This window comes from Miniopterus schreibersii (genome assembly GCF_964146895.1).
Source record: "Miniopterus schreibersii genome assembly, chromosome: 2".
NCBI lineage: Eukaryota > Metazoa > Chordata > Mammalia > Chiroptera > Miniopteridae > Miniopterus > Miniopterus schreibersii.
Window position 1 is genome coordinate 126042745 of NC_138102.1, and position 14804 is coordinate 126057548.

General features: G+C 36.7%; 1 protein-coding gene across 1 annotated transcript in view; it reads right to left on the reverse strand.

Moving 5' to 3' along the window:
* Positions 1 to 14804, reverse strand: part of TRHDE (thyrotropin releasing hormone degrading enzyme) — a gene marked incomplete at its 5' end in the record, with an annotated part of 326090 nt that overhangs the window by 138487 nt on the left and 172799 nt on the right. The window contains one exon of the mRNA XM_081130892.1: positions 10945 to 11058. Within this exon, the coding sequence (XP_080987018.1) occupies positions 10945 to 11058 (114 nt within the window). The remainder of the gene's footprint in view (positions 1 to 10944; positions 11059 to 14804) is intronic.

Sequence of the window (14804 nt, forward strand, 5' to 3'; positions counted from 1 at the left end):
ATGAAATTTGTTAAATAGCATTTGTACTTTGGCTTAAATATTTATTATATAAATGGTAAGTTCATCAAATAGCCTTAGCCTGATAAAAGTTTATGCTTGTTGCCAGATCACTGAAGTCTATATTTTTCAGTGAAAATAAAAAGCATTTTTTTCCAAATTTGAACTACTTTACGATCTATAACTCCAGAACTCATAGAGTGCTTATAGCCCAGAAAGTTAACCAATTCAGAAAGTTCATGTTTATTCCCAGGCCCTATATTTTTGTGTCTCAAAGTGAGCTTTATAATAAACAGGCGTGGGCAAGAGTAGGTGCACTGTGCCGCTGTGACATTCTTTCGTGTTAATAAAGCCAGTGTAATAATCATAACCTGCATGTATTTTTCCATATGAATAAGTGCCAACCTACTGTTGCCCACCCTGTTTATAAACTGATTATAAGGCTGACAGAGAAAATCTTCACTATTCAGAATGCAAAACCTGGACTAGTAATACATTTAGAAAGTGCAAACATATCAAAATATTAGCATTACAGAATTACCCAGAAATGGAGTAGGTGTCCTCAAAGTATTATGTGAAGGCAATTTCTCTGCTCTTACTAATCTTTAATATGTAATACACAATATACTCCATCAGAAAACAATTTTTAAATGCTAGAGTAAATGCCATTATACTTAAATACCTAATAGTAACAATAATTTTGGTAACAGTGGTCGTAAAAATAAAAATGTCTTTGATTCTTAAAACTTCCTGTGACAAAACAGTACAGGTATTTCACACATATTTTGAAGATGGAGGAACACGAGCACATAGTGTTAGAGAGTCAAAAATTTAATCCACAGGATAGGTAGGAAAAAAGGAATTGAACTTCATTCTAGGAAACTGTAGCATTTTAGTAGCATTACTCCGACAAAAATAATTTAACTAAACTGGTAAAATAGCTCTGTGAGACTTTGAAGGCACTCGTGTTTCATATTCATCTGTGTGTTCCCTGACTAACAGAGAAACTACCCCAAAATGGGCATCCAATCAATGTTTGTTAAATAAAGAAAAATGAACAAATCAATACAGATCAATCCTGAAAACTATTTTGTCAATTAGGGTTCAAAAAATGCTTAGCAACAAAAAGGAAAATATTATTTTATTGTGAGAAGCCAAATTATTTTCAGGCCTGGGAAGTGGTATGACCTGTCAGCTTTTAAAAGAAGCCAAAGATTCCAAGAGAAGCTCCTTGTTGTCTTAAAAGTAAGGCAAGGAATGTTGTTTAAAGAGTTTTTATTTTTAAATAGTCATTTTTAAAAGGATATTATGTTTAAGGTCCTTCAAATTGGACCAAATGTGAATAAATAGGAAGAGAATGCAATTGATGCAAAATTTTGTTCTAAAGGAACAATATACCTAAACTCATCTTTAATCAGACAACTTGAGAAATAAATAATATTTAGATGGAAATATCCCACCACTGCAACGCAAAGAACATAAGTCATTTTTTAAGTACTTATCCTCCAAGCAAAACCGTGCAGCTTAGGGAAAGACTAAGACTCAAAAGAAAACTTAACTGAGCCAAAAGATATTCAAAATCTAAATAAAAAGAAATGGCTATTGTAACTAGGTAAAACTGAGTAAATATTAGAGAATATGTTTGAGTCATGTTATATAAAAATAATAATAGATAGCTAAATGTTCTTATTGTTCCATCATCTGGCTAATCCACTAGGAGAAACTACACTAAACTTTATTTTCCAAGTATATCCATGAATATGAACAGTCTGATTGAGGCTATGAATCTGTTTTTTAGCTACTCCGTAAACAAAGCAGCTTCTGACAGAGGAATGATTGGTCAATCAGGAGGAAAAAAATTCTAAATTTATCTGCACTTACTAACTAAAACCAACACACGAAAGATAAAATACAGTGTATTACTGTATTGCTGACATGCAGTAGTTCCATGCTAATAATACCATGAGGTTTATTTCATAGAAAGTAGCAAAACAAATGACTCATTTTAGATACTTGATAATTCATTGAATTAATAAACAATGAATGAAATGGCAAAAAGGTAGCAGCAACCCATAAAACTAGTGTATACAAAATTATTGGACTAATATACTGTTAACAGCATTCAAAAAACGCACCACTGGATTATCAATCTGGAGAAATGGACACAAAATGATTAAAAGAATTAAATGGACACACGTATTTGAAGTAGGTTCTTAGAGGGATAAAAAGGCATTCTCACATATCTTAATTTTTAAGACAAACATGACCCAAACAGGACACCTCCAATCATTAGAAAAAAATGTATTTCATAAATCCCAGAGAGAGGAAAAAAAGCTAACGATATAGTTTCAAAAGGGGCTTAAATTTGTGAATGGCAGATCACAGAGGTAGTTCAAATTAGTGTCAAAACATGTCCTACCCAAAATTATGTTTTTGAATTCATGGTTGAGAAGAGATGCCTGAGTGGCAGGCTGCATGGAGGCCCAGCCATTACTATACTCTTCCAACTCAAGAAAAATTATAATAAAGTCGTGTGCTCTCAAGACACCACGCAGAATGTCTTACTCTATTTCACAGAGAATAAATAGATATAAAGTGTTTAATGGCACATGGTAAATGCTACTTAAGTCTTTATTATTGCAAGTGTTACTGGAGTAATTGAGGCAAAATTGTTATCAACCTCAACCTCATGTTATATTCTCCCTTTCTCTCTCTCTCTCTCTCTCTCTCTCTCTCTCTCTCTCTCTCTCTCTCCTGCTTTCTCTTCACAGGTACTCTTTTGCATTTTTTGATTTGTATCACTTGAACTTACTACTTTCATTTTTAACAGCCTTGTCTACTAACATCTGAGCAGTGTTAAAGTAACCTTGATGAAAAGAAAAAAAGTCCCATAAAGTGCTATGGGCTGAGACAGTCACTCCTTGCTTAGACATGAGCTGTGTTCTAATGTCTCTTAAAACATATAGCTGCCTGATTAAGGATGATTAATAATTATAAAATTAACACATTATTCTCTGGTTGCCCACTTAGTCCCCAGCTTTCATTTTTTGGTCATGTTCATGTTAGAGGTTTTGTAAAGCAAATTCTTCTTAACATATTTGGGAAAAGGCTGAATGGTATCAGATGTTGAACAATTCATATATTGTAGGAAGGTAAAGAGTTTTGCCGGCGGTGGTAAAGGAACAGATTGATCAGTGATACGACCTGCTATTGGCAACGTGAACAATGATGCCTAACAGAATATTCCATCATTTTGTTACATATTTTTGGCTTTATCAGTTTTTGATTTATCAAATGATGTCTGACAATTTTAACAAGTTGGAATATTTTTGCTTATAAAATGCTCTTACTTGAAAAGGAAATGAATGGGTTAATTTTCCCTGCAATATTTCTCGATATGAAAAAGGACGGCCTTGCCTTATTGTTAGACTCTAGGTTCAGTAAGAAGTTTTTTTCTTAAAAAGTTTTTAATCCCATTAATTTATTGGTTGCTTTTGAAATTCCTAAAGAAATATAGAAAGACCTTGACATTTTGCAAACCTGAACACAGTTTTTGGAAAAAAATATTTTATTCCAAAGGGAATGCTCATTTCTCTTTTAAGTTTAAAATATACAAAACCTGAAACGCTTCTCGTCTTTCTGAACAAAATTACTTTGCATCTTTCAAAAAATCATCCTGTAAGAACACACATGAAATTTAAATTTGAAGCTTTGTTTTAAATTTTTTAAAATCATACAGAAAAAAAAAGTGAGGTAATATAACTTAGAAACCTCCCAGACACATAGCTGAATATATAGAAACATCTGTGAAATATATGAATACTAATGAGTTATGTTTGGATTTCTTTCCTTTCTGATCTTATTTAATAAAAGCTGGGCTTCCATTTAGAACAGCAAATGAAGCAGATTCACATTTCCTGAGACATAACACCCCTTGGTAACATTTAAGCTCTTCAAAAGCGTCCATTTCCCAGAGAGCTGGGAAGCCAGTCTTCATTCTTATAAATGAACTACAAGTGTGAATGTATTATCTATTCTTCAGTTGTATTTTTATCCTCAAAAATGTATTTGTGCCATAGAACTTCTAAATTAATGGACTTCAACCGTTAACAAATGATTGTCCAGCCTTATCTGTTCTTCTTTCTAACAGATGCTCTTAACTGGGCTACCAGCATATCACTGTGATATTTTGTAAAAAGCTCAGAATTAGCCCCAAAATGAGAGAAAATATAAGCACAATTTGTTATTATATCAGCCTTAGTGAGAGGCATTTTAACATGTTAGAGTAACAGGTGCGGTTCCTGTTTTAACTGTTACTTTTTGCTAGAAATTCTTAGTATCTGTGGGGTCACCATCGGTTAGAATCCGAGTCTCAGGCCTGTTAGCACTCGCCTCCTGGGGGTTACAGCAACTCCTGGCCCTGCCTGATCGTGAGCCTGACCCTCAGGGCTCTGGGTGTGAGCACATGAGAACTCCTCCTACGGTCACTGAGACTCCGGATACCACGGACCAAAGCCTTTCCTTCACGGGCATCGGCCGCTGTCCTCGATCCAGCTCTTTCTTCCTCTGTGCACTGGCTTTGTCTTCATATAGACCTATTTTCTACCAATGCCTAAAACTACTCTGACTGCTAATATTAAAGAAAAAGCAACCCTTTCTCCCAGGAGACAGGGCTACAGCTCCCCAGTTTCTCTCAAATGAGAAAAAAAATATCTTTCTATTCTTTAAAAATAAAGTCTATGTTTTCAGCAGAAAAAATAACTTGTGGTGGGTGGGAGGGTTGGGATCAGAAGGGAAGAGTGAGGGAAAACACAAAGATGTCCATTTCGAACACTACTGCCCCCAGGAGACCCCAGTGGGCACTCCTCCTACTTTCCTTCCAGTCTTTCAAAGTAAATGTCACTTTAAGCTTCTGAACAGGATCAAAAAGACTACAGGCTCTTGGGACTGGCCATAAGAAGCCTTTAAATTCTTTACGTTCAATATGTGTCAGTCATTTGAGAATAAAATGTAAGCGGCCAACTGAAAACAGTGGAATCACCTAATTTACTGAAACCTTAGGAGTCAAATACTATATGTGGATTTTGATCATGATAAACAAATATATGAAAAATCATGTATATATACATAATTTATTTGGTATTCAGTATTTATAAGGTAAGATTCTAAAATGGATATTTAATTCCCAAATGGTCTATCTCTGACCCCATAGTTCAACTGGGCAAATATATCTTGATTGGTGAATTATAAGCAATAGCACCAATATACCAACTATTATTAAAACATGTATTAACTAATTTTAAAAAGCATATGAAAGCACTCTCCCTATAGACATTAAATCAAAGATGGACTTGAAAAATGAACAGCTGAACAAGTAAAATATTTACTAAAGCCAAAAACCAAAATTTTTCTCTCCCTACTTTTCTGAACAATGGAGTGTTTATTTTTTTTTAGAATGATTAAGCAGTGTATCCTTACATTTAAACTGTAAAAAACATTGAATTCAATAAACCCTTATCTGTGATTTCATTTTTCCATGGTTTCAGTTACTCTCAGTCAATCATGGCCTGAAAATATTAAACAGAAAGTTCTGGAAAGAAAGAATTCATAAATTTTAAACTACAAGCTACTCTGAGTAGCATGATGAAATCTCGCACCATCCCAGTCCCTCCACCCAGGACATGAATCATCACTTTGTCCAGTGTATCCACACTGTACATGCTCCCCACCTGTTAGTCACTTACTAGCCATCTCGGTTATCAGATCAGTCATGAGGGAGGGAGAGGGGGAGGGAGAGGGGGAGGGGGAGGGAGAGGGGGAGGGGAGGGGAGGGGGAGGGGGAGGGGAGGGGGAGGGAGACGGAGAGAGAGGGAGGGAGAGGCCACATTCACATAATTTTTATTACAGTATATTGTTATAATTGTTCTATTTTATGAATAGTATTGTTGTGCCTAGTTTATAAGTTAAACTTTATTATAGGTAAGTACATATAAAGAAAAACATAGTTTGTATAGGGTTTGGTATTATCTATGATTTCAGGCATTCACTGTGGGTCTTGGAACATATCCCCCTCAGATAAAGGAAAACTATACTGTTTCTATTTAAGTTCATCAATGATTTTTCTCAACTTTTATTTGAATAAAAATAAAATAATTTAAAAAGTAAAGATAAATTTGTTGCAATACCTGTTAAATCTTTCAGGTAATTTTTGTTGGATGTTAAAATGATACAAGTCTAATGGCAGAATTCATTTTTATTGTTTTAGTCCTGCCCATGATAGAGACAACTGAGAACATTTATCAAGGCTTGGGGCAATACCCTTTGAGATATCTTGAGTATTTAGCATAACCAAGTTTGGTTGCAGGACTCTCCATTAACAGTTATCTTTATGACCAGATATGTGTCCTCATAAAAATTTAGGAAAAATTCCCAGTCTGCAGACTTCATCGGCATATCAAGTTATCGCTGTGTAAAGCTCTATAGCATTCCAAATCATTTAATAAAAGAACGTACATTCATGTTTAGTAATTTTCATGATAGCAGCATGTCCTTACAATACTATATTCAGGAAACCAATGGACACACCTATGAAATAGATACAAATTATAATAAAAACCTCTGCAATATGCACAGGGGGTGTCCTGCAGCAGCACCAGATCTATAAAACAAGGAATTCTTAATAGTACATTTTACTATATATCCTTGTCTTGTATTAAAGCTTTATCATGGCCCAGGCTGGTGTGCTCAGTGGTTAGAGCGTCAACCTGTGCACCAAAGGATTTGGGGTTCGATTCCTAGTCAAGAGCACACATCTGGGTTGTAGGTTCAATCCTTGGCCCCAGCCAGGGCACGTTCTGGAGGCAACCAATCGATGTGTCTCTCTCACATCCATGTTTCTCTCTTTCTCTCCTCCCTCCATCCCTTCCACTCTCTCTAAAACTCAATGGAAAAAATATCCTTGGCTGATGATTAACAATAATAACAAAAAGTTTATCATAAACTTTTTCAAATTAAAATGATCAAGAATTCTTGAAGAATAGTAACTATGGCCCTGGCCGGTGTGGCTCAGTTGGTTGGAGTGTCATCCTATACACCAGGAGGGGACAGGTTCAATTCCAGGTCAGGGCACATGCCTAGGTTGCCAGTTTGATACCATTTGATGTGCCTGCAGGAGGCAACCAATCAGTGCTTCTCTCTCACATCGATGTCTCTCTCTCTCCTTTCCTCTCTTTGAAATTAAAAAAATAAAAAAGAATAGTAACTATGTTTCATGAGTCTCCTTTTCTTCCTTTTGAGGAAACATAGTAAGATTTAACATGCCTGGAATCAATAGCATACCGTAACTTGACCCACCCAATAACGTAGTCACTAACAGCCAGCTTTGATAAAATAACATCAAGCAAAGGACTACTCGCCTCATGAAATGAATCCTTAGCCCTGAGCTGAAGAAGTTGCTTCTGGTGATCTCGGCACTTCTGTTTGATGAATGAAACATTATACAAGGCCTGTGTTCTTATAGAATAGTTTACATTGCCAGTATAGATAAGAATTGATTCAATGAGACTGAGTCTAGATACAAAGATTATAGTAATTATTTTGTAATCTATATATAATTGCTATAAATCTAGAGTGTCAAATGGACTACCGGGGTTGGAAATATTAGGGCATCTATACATAAAATCAATGCACCTTTCTAACGGAGCATTCATTTTCCAGGATCACTACGCCTGCTCACATTTGTGTAGTGGTTCATACATTTCAAAGACCATGAAAGTTATTTCTCTTCACAAAAATTATGTGAGCTCGCTAAGTCAGTACAATTGCCCCATTTTTCAAATGATAAGGATGAATCAGAGAAATGCTTTACCTGGAATCTGAATGTCTTCTTTCCAGTCCTTTCCCCTGGCCTTCCATCATCCTACCTGTAAAGGCCCATTTCTATAAAATGGTAAACTTGATGGGTGTGTTGGTTAACAAAACTATCATAATAGCTTTTATTCTATGTAGTGTTCCTAAAGTAAAAACGGATTACATCTGTGTCAGAAACTGGCTCTGAAAACACACACATACACAGAACCTAAGATTTTACTAACAGGTAAGCAGCCCAAAGAAGTATACCGGCCTAAATCCGTACAAGAGCTTCCTAAACAATACTCTGTAATTCTGGGCTTCTTTACTGCTATCCCACTGAAAGCAGATTTTAATAGTAATCTCCCTAGCAAATTGAAATTGGATTTCAGTGCTTGAGCCTCTGTGTCTGAAAAAGATAAAAGCACTGTTTTTGAGATTAGAGGCAGAAGAGGTCAGCCTCCTGCATCTCTTTACTCCTGACATGAGCCTGACTTCTGGTTTCCCTATTTTAGGCTCAGCTCTAGTGAAGCCAAGCCACGCACTGCGAGGGAAGCCTGTGTGCGTATCGCAATGGTATTAGTCACTGCTGACACAACCATCACTGCTGTGCTTCCTAGTCTTTCTGTCACTCTTTTGCGGATGCCATTATCAAAAATAGTGCTGGCACAGCCCTAAAGTCACTTAATACCCTCTTTTATTTATATGGCTAACTTATTCTTAAAATTTTGTTTGTAAAGAAGATATTAATGATGTATGGAGGAGCAACTTACTTAGAGTTTTGGCTTATAGGCTTTATAAATTGAGTCTACTGAGGTACTCCGCAAACTACAGAAAGAAAGCTACTAAAAACGCAAAAGCAATCAAAGCTCAGAAGCTTTTATATTCTTTACAATCTGAACATAACCAGACATCATAAGAAGACCTGTTCTTCCTCCTTATTGCCTAATTAATTGTGGTGAATTTTAATCTTTCATTTCTTAGTTTGATAGAGTGAGTCTTCTGTGTCCCTGAACTTGTGCCGTCATTAATTACAATTTCTTAATTGCAAAATGTGGATTTACAAAAAATAGAATCTTGTATTTTCCCGCCCCATGGTTTTTATACTTCCAGTGCCTGCTCTGTATTTTCTTAAGAACAAAGTCTCAGATGCGCTCCTTCTCAGTGTCGCTTACAAAGACGTTCTCCAGAAGGCCTATGTTTATAACTTCACTGATAAAAATGATAAAGGAATATAAAAAATTATTCAAAGAAAAAATGCAGTATAAGGACATTGAAACTTAGGATATATTGCCATGATGAAGCCATCGAAAGCTGCCAGTTTTCACCCCATGTATAATTCTTTTGATGACTTTTTAATCCAAGGGGTATTTCTTATAATGATGAATAGAAAGGATTTTATCATAAGCAGCTGAAAGAGCTGGGGGAAAAAAAAACTTACCTATACGAGTAACATGTCATTTGTAATAAGGACATGTTTTAATATTAAAACATAATGAAATTATAACTCAGTAGTAATCCATGGAATAATGAAAATTAAATTTTAAAGAAAGTTGGCAGAAAGTCATCTAAAAACCAAAAGATACTTTTGGAAATGATTCAATATCCTTAAACATTTAAGTTTCCATTTTACATTTGTGAAAGCATACTTAAATAATTAACATTGCATAGTATTGGTGATCTTTCTTCAAAGTTCTTTTAAGGCATTTTTAGTTAATTTCAATACCATGATAAAACAATTCAAGTAAGATATTTAAAACTGTATCATATAGACACACATAGCTAGATAAAGATAAGTAAAATTTTCTCATATTTTGTGCAAATAAACCATGTTGCCTTTATAAAATATAGAAAAAAATAGCACTAACATAAGTAAAACATATCAATATAGTATATGCCATTGTAACATTTTTTTCCATGAGATATGTCAGATCACATGTTTTACTCAGCAGGACCTGCTTGAATTTATGATAGAGAAGTTATATCATGACTTATGGACATCTTCATAGTTCACCTTGGTTTAAATATTCTTCAAATCATACTTGTAATCCTGACAGATAACTAGAAAATTACTTACTGTAAATAATTTACAAATCAAAAAGAGTGGTATGAAATAAAATAAAAGTGCAGGCAAAAGTAGGTTTACAGTTGTTTGTATGGAAAAATATATAATACAAGAATAAAAAATTATACAAGATAAACTCTGTGTTTCGTGTACTCACAACTGTAAACCTACTATTTCCCACCCTGTATATTATCACCAATATTATTTCACAAGTAAAATTGGACCTTCTGCAACTTATACATAATAACACTTAAAAAAAACTGAGTTCCAAAACAGCATACATCCTGGGTTCTGTTTAATAATAACATAGTCACAGTGATTAATGGAACTTATACAAAAATTAAGAGTTTACATTGAAAGACATATAAAAATCATACCCTCCCCCCACTTTTTTTTCTAGGATGCTCTAGAACATCACTGCTGAAGGGACAATGACTCCTACTTCGTGTTCAGATATGCAGGTTGTGGGAGTAATGCGCACAACCTTTCATACACTTAATCGCCTCTTCTTAAGTCACTTATTCCTAAAGTACATCTATAACAATAATGCATCAACAATTTTAGCTTATTTCTGTGTTTTACCACATTGAAGAAATATTAATTTCTCATTTTTCTATACATTAAAATGTTGTAGACACTTAAAATACTACTTATTCATTACCGTTACATTCTCTATTTAAGAGTAGTTTGTCTTTGTCATAAAATACTGCACTAAACCTAAAACATTTCTATTTAGAAAAGTTGTAGCATTTTGAAATCAACATATAACCAATCAAGCTCTGTTTAGTTCTAATAATTAAAACAGAACACTTTGGAAATACTGTTTTAATGTACAAATTAAAATTACAAGTTTAAAATTACAAAATACAAATTTAAAATTCTGGGTACTTTACTGGGCATCTTTCTTGGTGATCTAATTTTTTCCATGCATCAGTCGGCATTTTAAGTTACCTTTAATGATTTAAAAAACAATCCCAGTGAAACACCACAGCAATCTTCCCCTGGGAGCTGTAAACAATGAAAAGCACACTTACCATGTTCCAGCCCGGGTAGAGGTAGTCTGTACCAACAAATTCAAAGTAGTGAGCAAAGCCTTCCTTCAGCCACACATCTTCCCACCACACTGGAGTCACGAGGTCACCAAACCACTGCATTGACAAAACGAATGGGTCTCAGATAAAATCAAATCTATCCGAGAGTTATTTTATCTAAAATTAAATGCATTAAACTATGATAATCATAAGTGCAATTCATTCTTCAGTTGATTTGGGATGGTCAAATGGGTCATGGTAAGACTACTGATTGATTCAAAACTTGGATAACACAAGTATTTTATAAAACGCATTCAGAGGAGAAAGAAAAGAAAATAATCCAAGAACACGCCCACCCACACACAAAATTTAACCCGCGTAAGAAAGGACTCAGGAGAAAAGAACTGATCGAAATTGCCTTCAAGACCTAGAATGTAGAATAGGAAAGGCCCTGTGTCTGTCTGTGGTCCTACAAGGTACAAATCAAAACTAATGGATGAAAATTAGGGTTGGTAGATATCTTCTGAAAATGCAGGAGACCCTCCACCAGACTGAGATGGCCAAAGCTGGAAAACACTGCCTGGAGAGGTAGTGACAGATGTCGCAGGAGGTACTGAAGCATCGCCTTCCAGGGGCAGAGGCACCTCAGAGAAAACATGGGCTGACTGAAGGAACCAAGGCCCTTTAAGATGCTCCACACCGGACTCTCCATGATTCTGATAATGAGAGTTTAGGCCAAAGAAATAGCTAAGATCCTTTCAATAAAAAATAAGGTGGTAATTTTTCATTGGTGTCTTGATTAGATCATGATGCCTTACTCTGAAACCATTATTTTAGTTCAGCAAAAGTTTAAAAGAATTCTTCACTTAAAAAAAATTCCAGGAGCCACCCTAAAGACTTGAGATCCAATGATGAAAAGTCAGAGAGTGTCTCTTCTCATCAGCTGACACTTTATTGTGGAGGCGGGGGGATGAGGTGAGATGGAAAATAAAAAATAAGTAAGCAAATGAACCACTCAGATTCAAATCCTAATTAAGTGCGATAGGAACAGGGGAGGAATTGTCTTTGGCGGCAAAAGCAAAACCCGTCTTTCTAAGCAGGTGACATTTCAGCTCAGACTTTAATGATAAGGGGGAGCCAGCTACGAGAAGGCCTCGGGCAACAGGCTGCCATGCAGATCCAAGCGACCCTGAATGTGAGCGCTCTAAGCGGGGACGAGATATTTAAGGAGAAGGGAATGGTGGACAAATGTCAAATCATGGACAGCTTCAGGGGCCACAGTAAAGAGCTGGGTGACTGTTTCGGTATTAAAACTACGTGGAATCTAATGAACAAAATGAACTGAAGAAGAAAATGGAAACAGAGGCATGGCTGCATGGAACAGACTGGCAGCTGTCAGAGGGGCGCACTGGATGAGAGAACGTAAAGAGATGAGCCAAAGAACATACACAACACAGCCCGTGGACACACAACGGGGTGGCGAAAGCCAGAGGGAGGGGAAGGCGGGATGGGGGATGGGGACATCTGTAAGTGTCAACAATAAAAATAAAGTTCAAAGATAAATAAATAATCTGACATTAATTGACACACACAAAAATAAAGTATCACTCAAGAGGATCTCTAACTGAAACACAAACAAGAGATGACTCTGCATATGTTGATGACCACACAATAAATGATATCTATTCACGATCAAAGTGCATGTTTCTGCTTTAAATTGAAAGCCTGCCTTAAGAGTTGTGACAAAACGCCACAGAAAGAGTTCTAATCAGAAGAGGCATGTGGTCTGCATTCATGGGAGGAGCAGCGGGTGCAAGAGCAGGACAGAAAGTAGGGGAAGTGGTTAGAACATGCACTTCAGGGGCACTGGAGGTTTTTCAATAAAAAGGATAGTGCATTAGAGACAGCAAAGGGAGATGGGGGGGGGGGGGAAGCAAGAGAACATTTACTATTCCTCCATCCAGGCCCTCAGATACTCAAGAATTGAGGACGACAAAGCCTTGGGGGCCAGCGGGGACCACCTAATAGGCTGAAGGGGAGGGAACCCTCAGATGAGAAGATGAAGCTGCAGGAAATTTGCTTCAGCAGCAGTGGAGGCAAGTCATAGTCACTGCAGTTTTACTGAGCATGTGCTATGTGACTACCAGTATTCTAAGTGCTTTTCTGGGGAAAACTTCTTTTGTCCTCTCAACAATCCTAAATGTGGATACAATTATTAACCCCATGTTACACAGGAAACCAAGACACAGAAGAGTTAAGAAATGTGCGGCTACTGAGTGCTGTGGCTGAGATGGCAGGTTCTTACATTCAGAAGTCAGAGTGCCAAGGTTTGGGGTCTGTCAGAGAGGGTTGGAGAGCGACCTCACTGAGAGAGGGGTAGACTAGTCTGAAGATGAGACCCCGAGGACAAAGGGGACCTTCGAGGTTGTGATGAAGGTGAGTAAGTGTGCTCAAGGATGCCATTTGCCCTGACAGACCAGAAGAAGGTTCCTGATGAGTGCAAACCAAGCAGCTGCTCTTTCCCGCAGCTTCCTGCGGGCGGGGAGGAGGCACAGCGAGTCCCCCCCTCGCTGCACTGGGATCCCTTTCCTGGGCCGCGTGGAGGGGAAGAGCACGTTCATCTCAACGAGACAGAGCGTGGATAGCTTTTGTCCCACTGCTCCTGGGTGGGGGAAATGCTCACATTTATGCATTTCTGGGATGCTTTGCTGTGCCTTATTTGGAGATAATAATCACTTACCATGATTAATTAAGCACTTACTACCTATCAAGTTCTGTGCTGAGCACTTGACATATATCATTCCTTCAATAAACACAACAATCTTACGATATAAAAGAAAAAGAACTGTGACGATAAATAGGTGGGAAGAGAGGGTAACACAGAAAATAATTTGGTAATGACAGTGAAAATTGTTCTATGTTTCTCCCAGCAGCTGGTTCTTTCCCTTCTAGTAAATAGCCTACCAAGCTATAACAAGAAAGCAACTTAAAATAGAGAACAAATGAAATCAGTTCTAGGAACAATGATAACATGACCAATGTACTCTTATTTCAACAGAACTGTCCATGGAACCTGTTTCTAGGAATGTCCAAAGAGAAAACTGCTTTTGCCTCAAAAAATAGTATTTTTAGCTAGAAACCCCTCTCATTTAGTGCAGTGGAGGAGTCCTGGTTATCTCTGCAATGGATCTTTACAGTCTCTGAGGCAAGGAACACATGTCCAAGCTGGCCAGCCTGACAGGTACAAACATCTTACAGGTTCACTGCAAAAGGCTGACATTTAGGTAAATGGTCGTAGGGCTTGGACCAATTTATCATTAAGTCAGCATTCATGTATTAGCATTTAGCAGTTCACCTTCTTTAACTGACAGCATTTTCCACATAAGTTTAGCTAGCTTTTAAAAAAGGGTTTTGGGCTTATAACAAACTGAAGTCATAAGTATGAGATTTCTGGTGTTGTCACTCAAGAATTATCCATAGTTACCATTAAGCAGAAGAGGTATAGTATGAACGTTTATTTTCAGGGTTTTTTCTCTCACTAGAATCAAGAGTCAAATAAGCATTGCAAAACCTCTGTAATGCCTTCCACTCATTGTAAGAAAGTGCATAAAATCAAAATGAAATTAATTTTATCTTAGCTTCACTACAAAGTTGGCTAATTTACATATGAATTTCTACACATGCCAAGACAAAAAATATCAATCATTTGAGAACAAAGAGTCTATGGCTGAGTTAGTGAAAGACTTCCTAAGTGTCTGTGTGATGGGAAAACGGGAATAACAAATTGATTTCAGCAAGAACAAATTTTGACACGTACACAAAACTCAGCTGCATCTTGCAGCAATGCAATAAATCATCGCCAT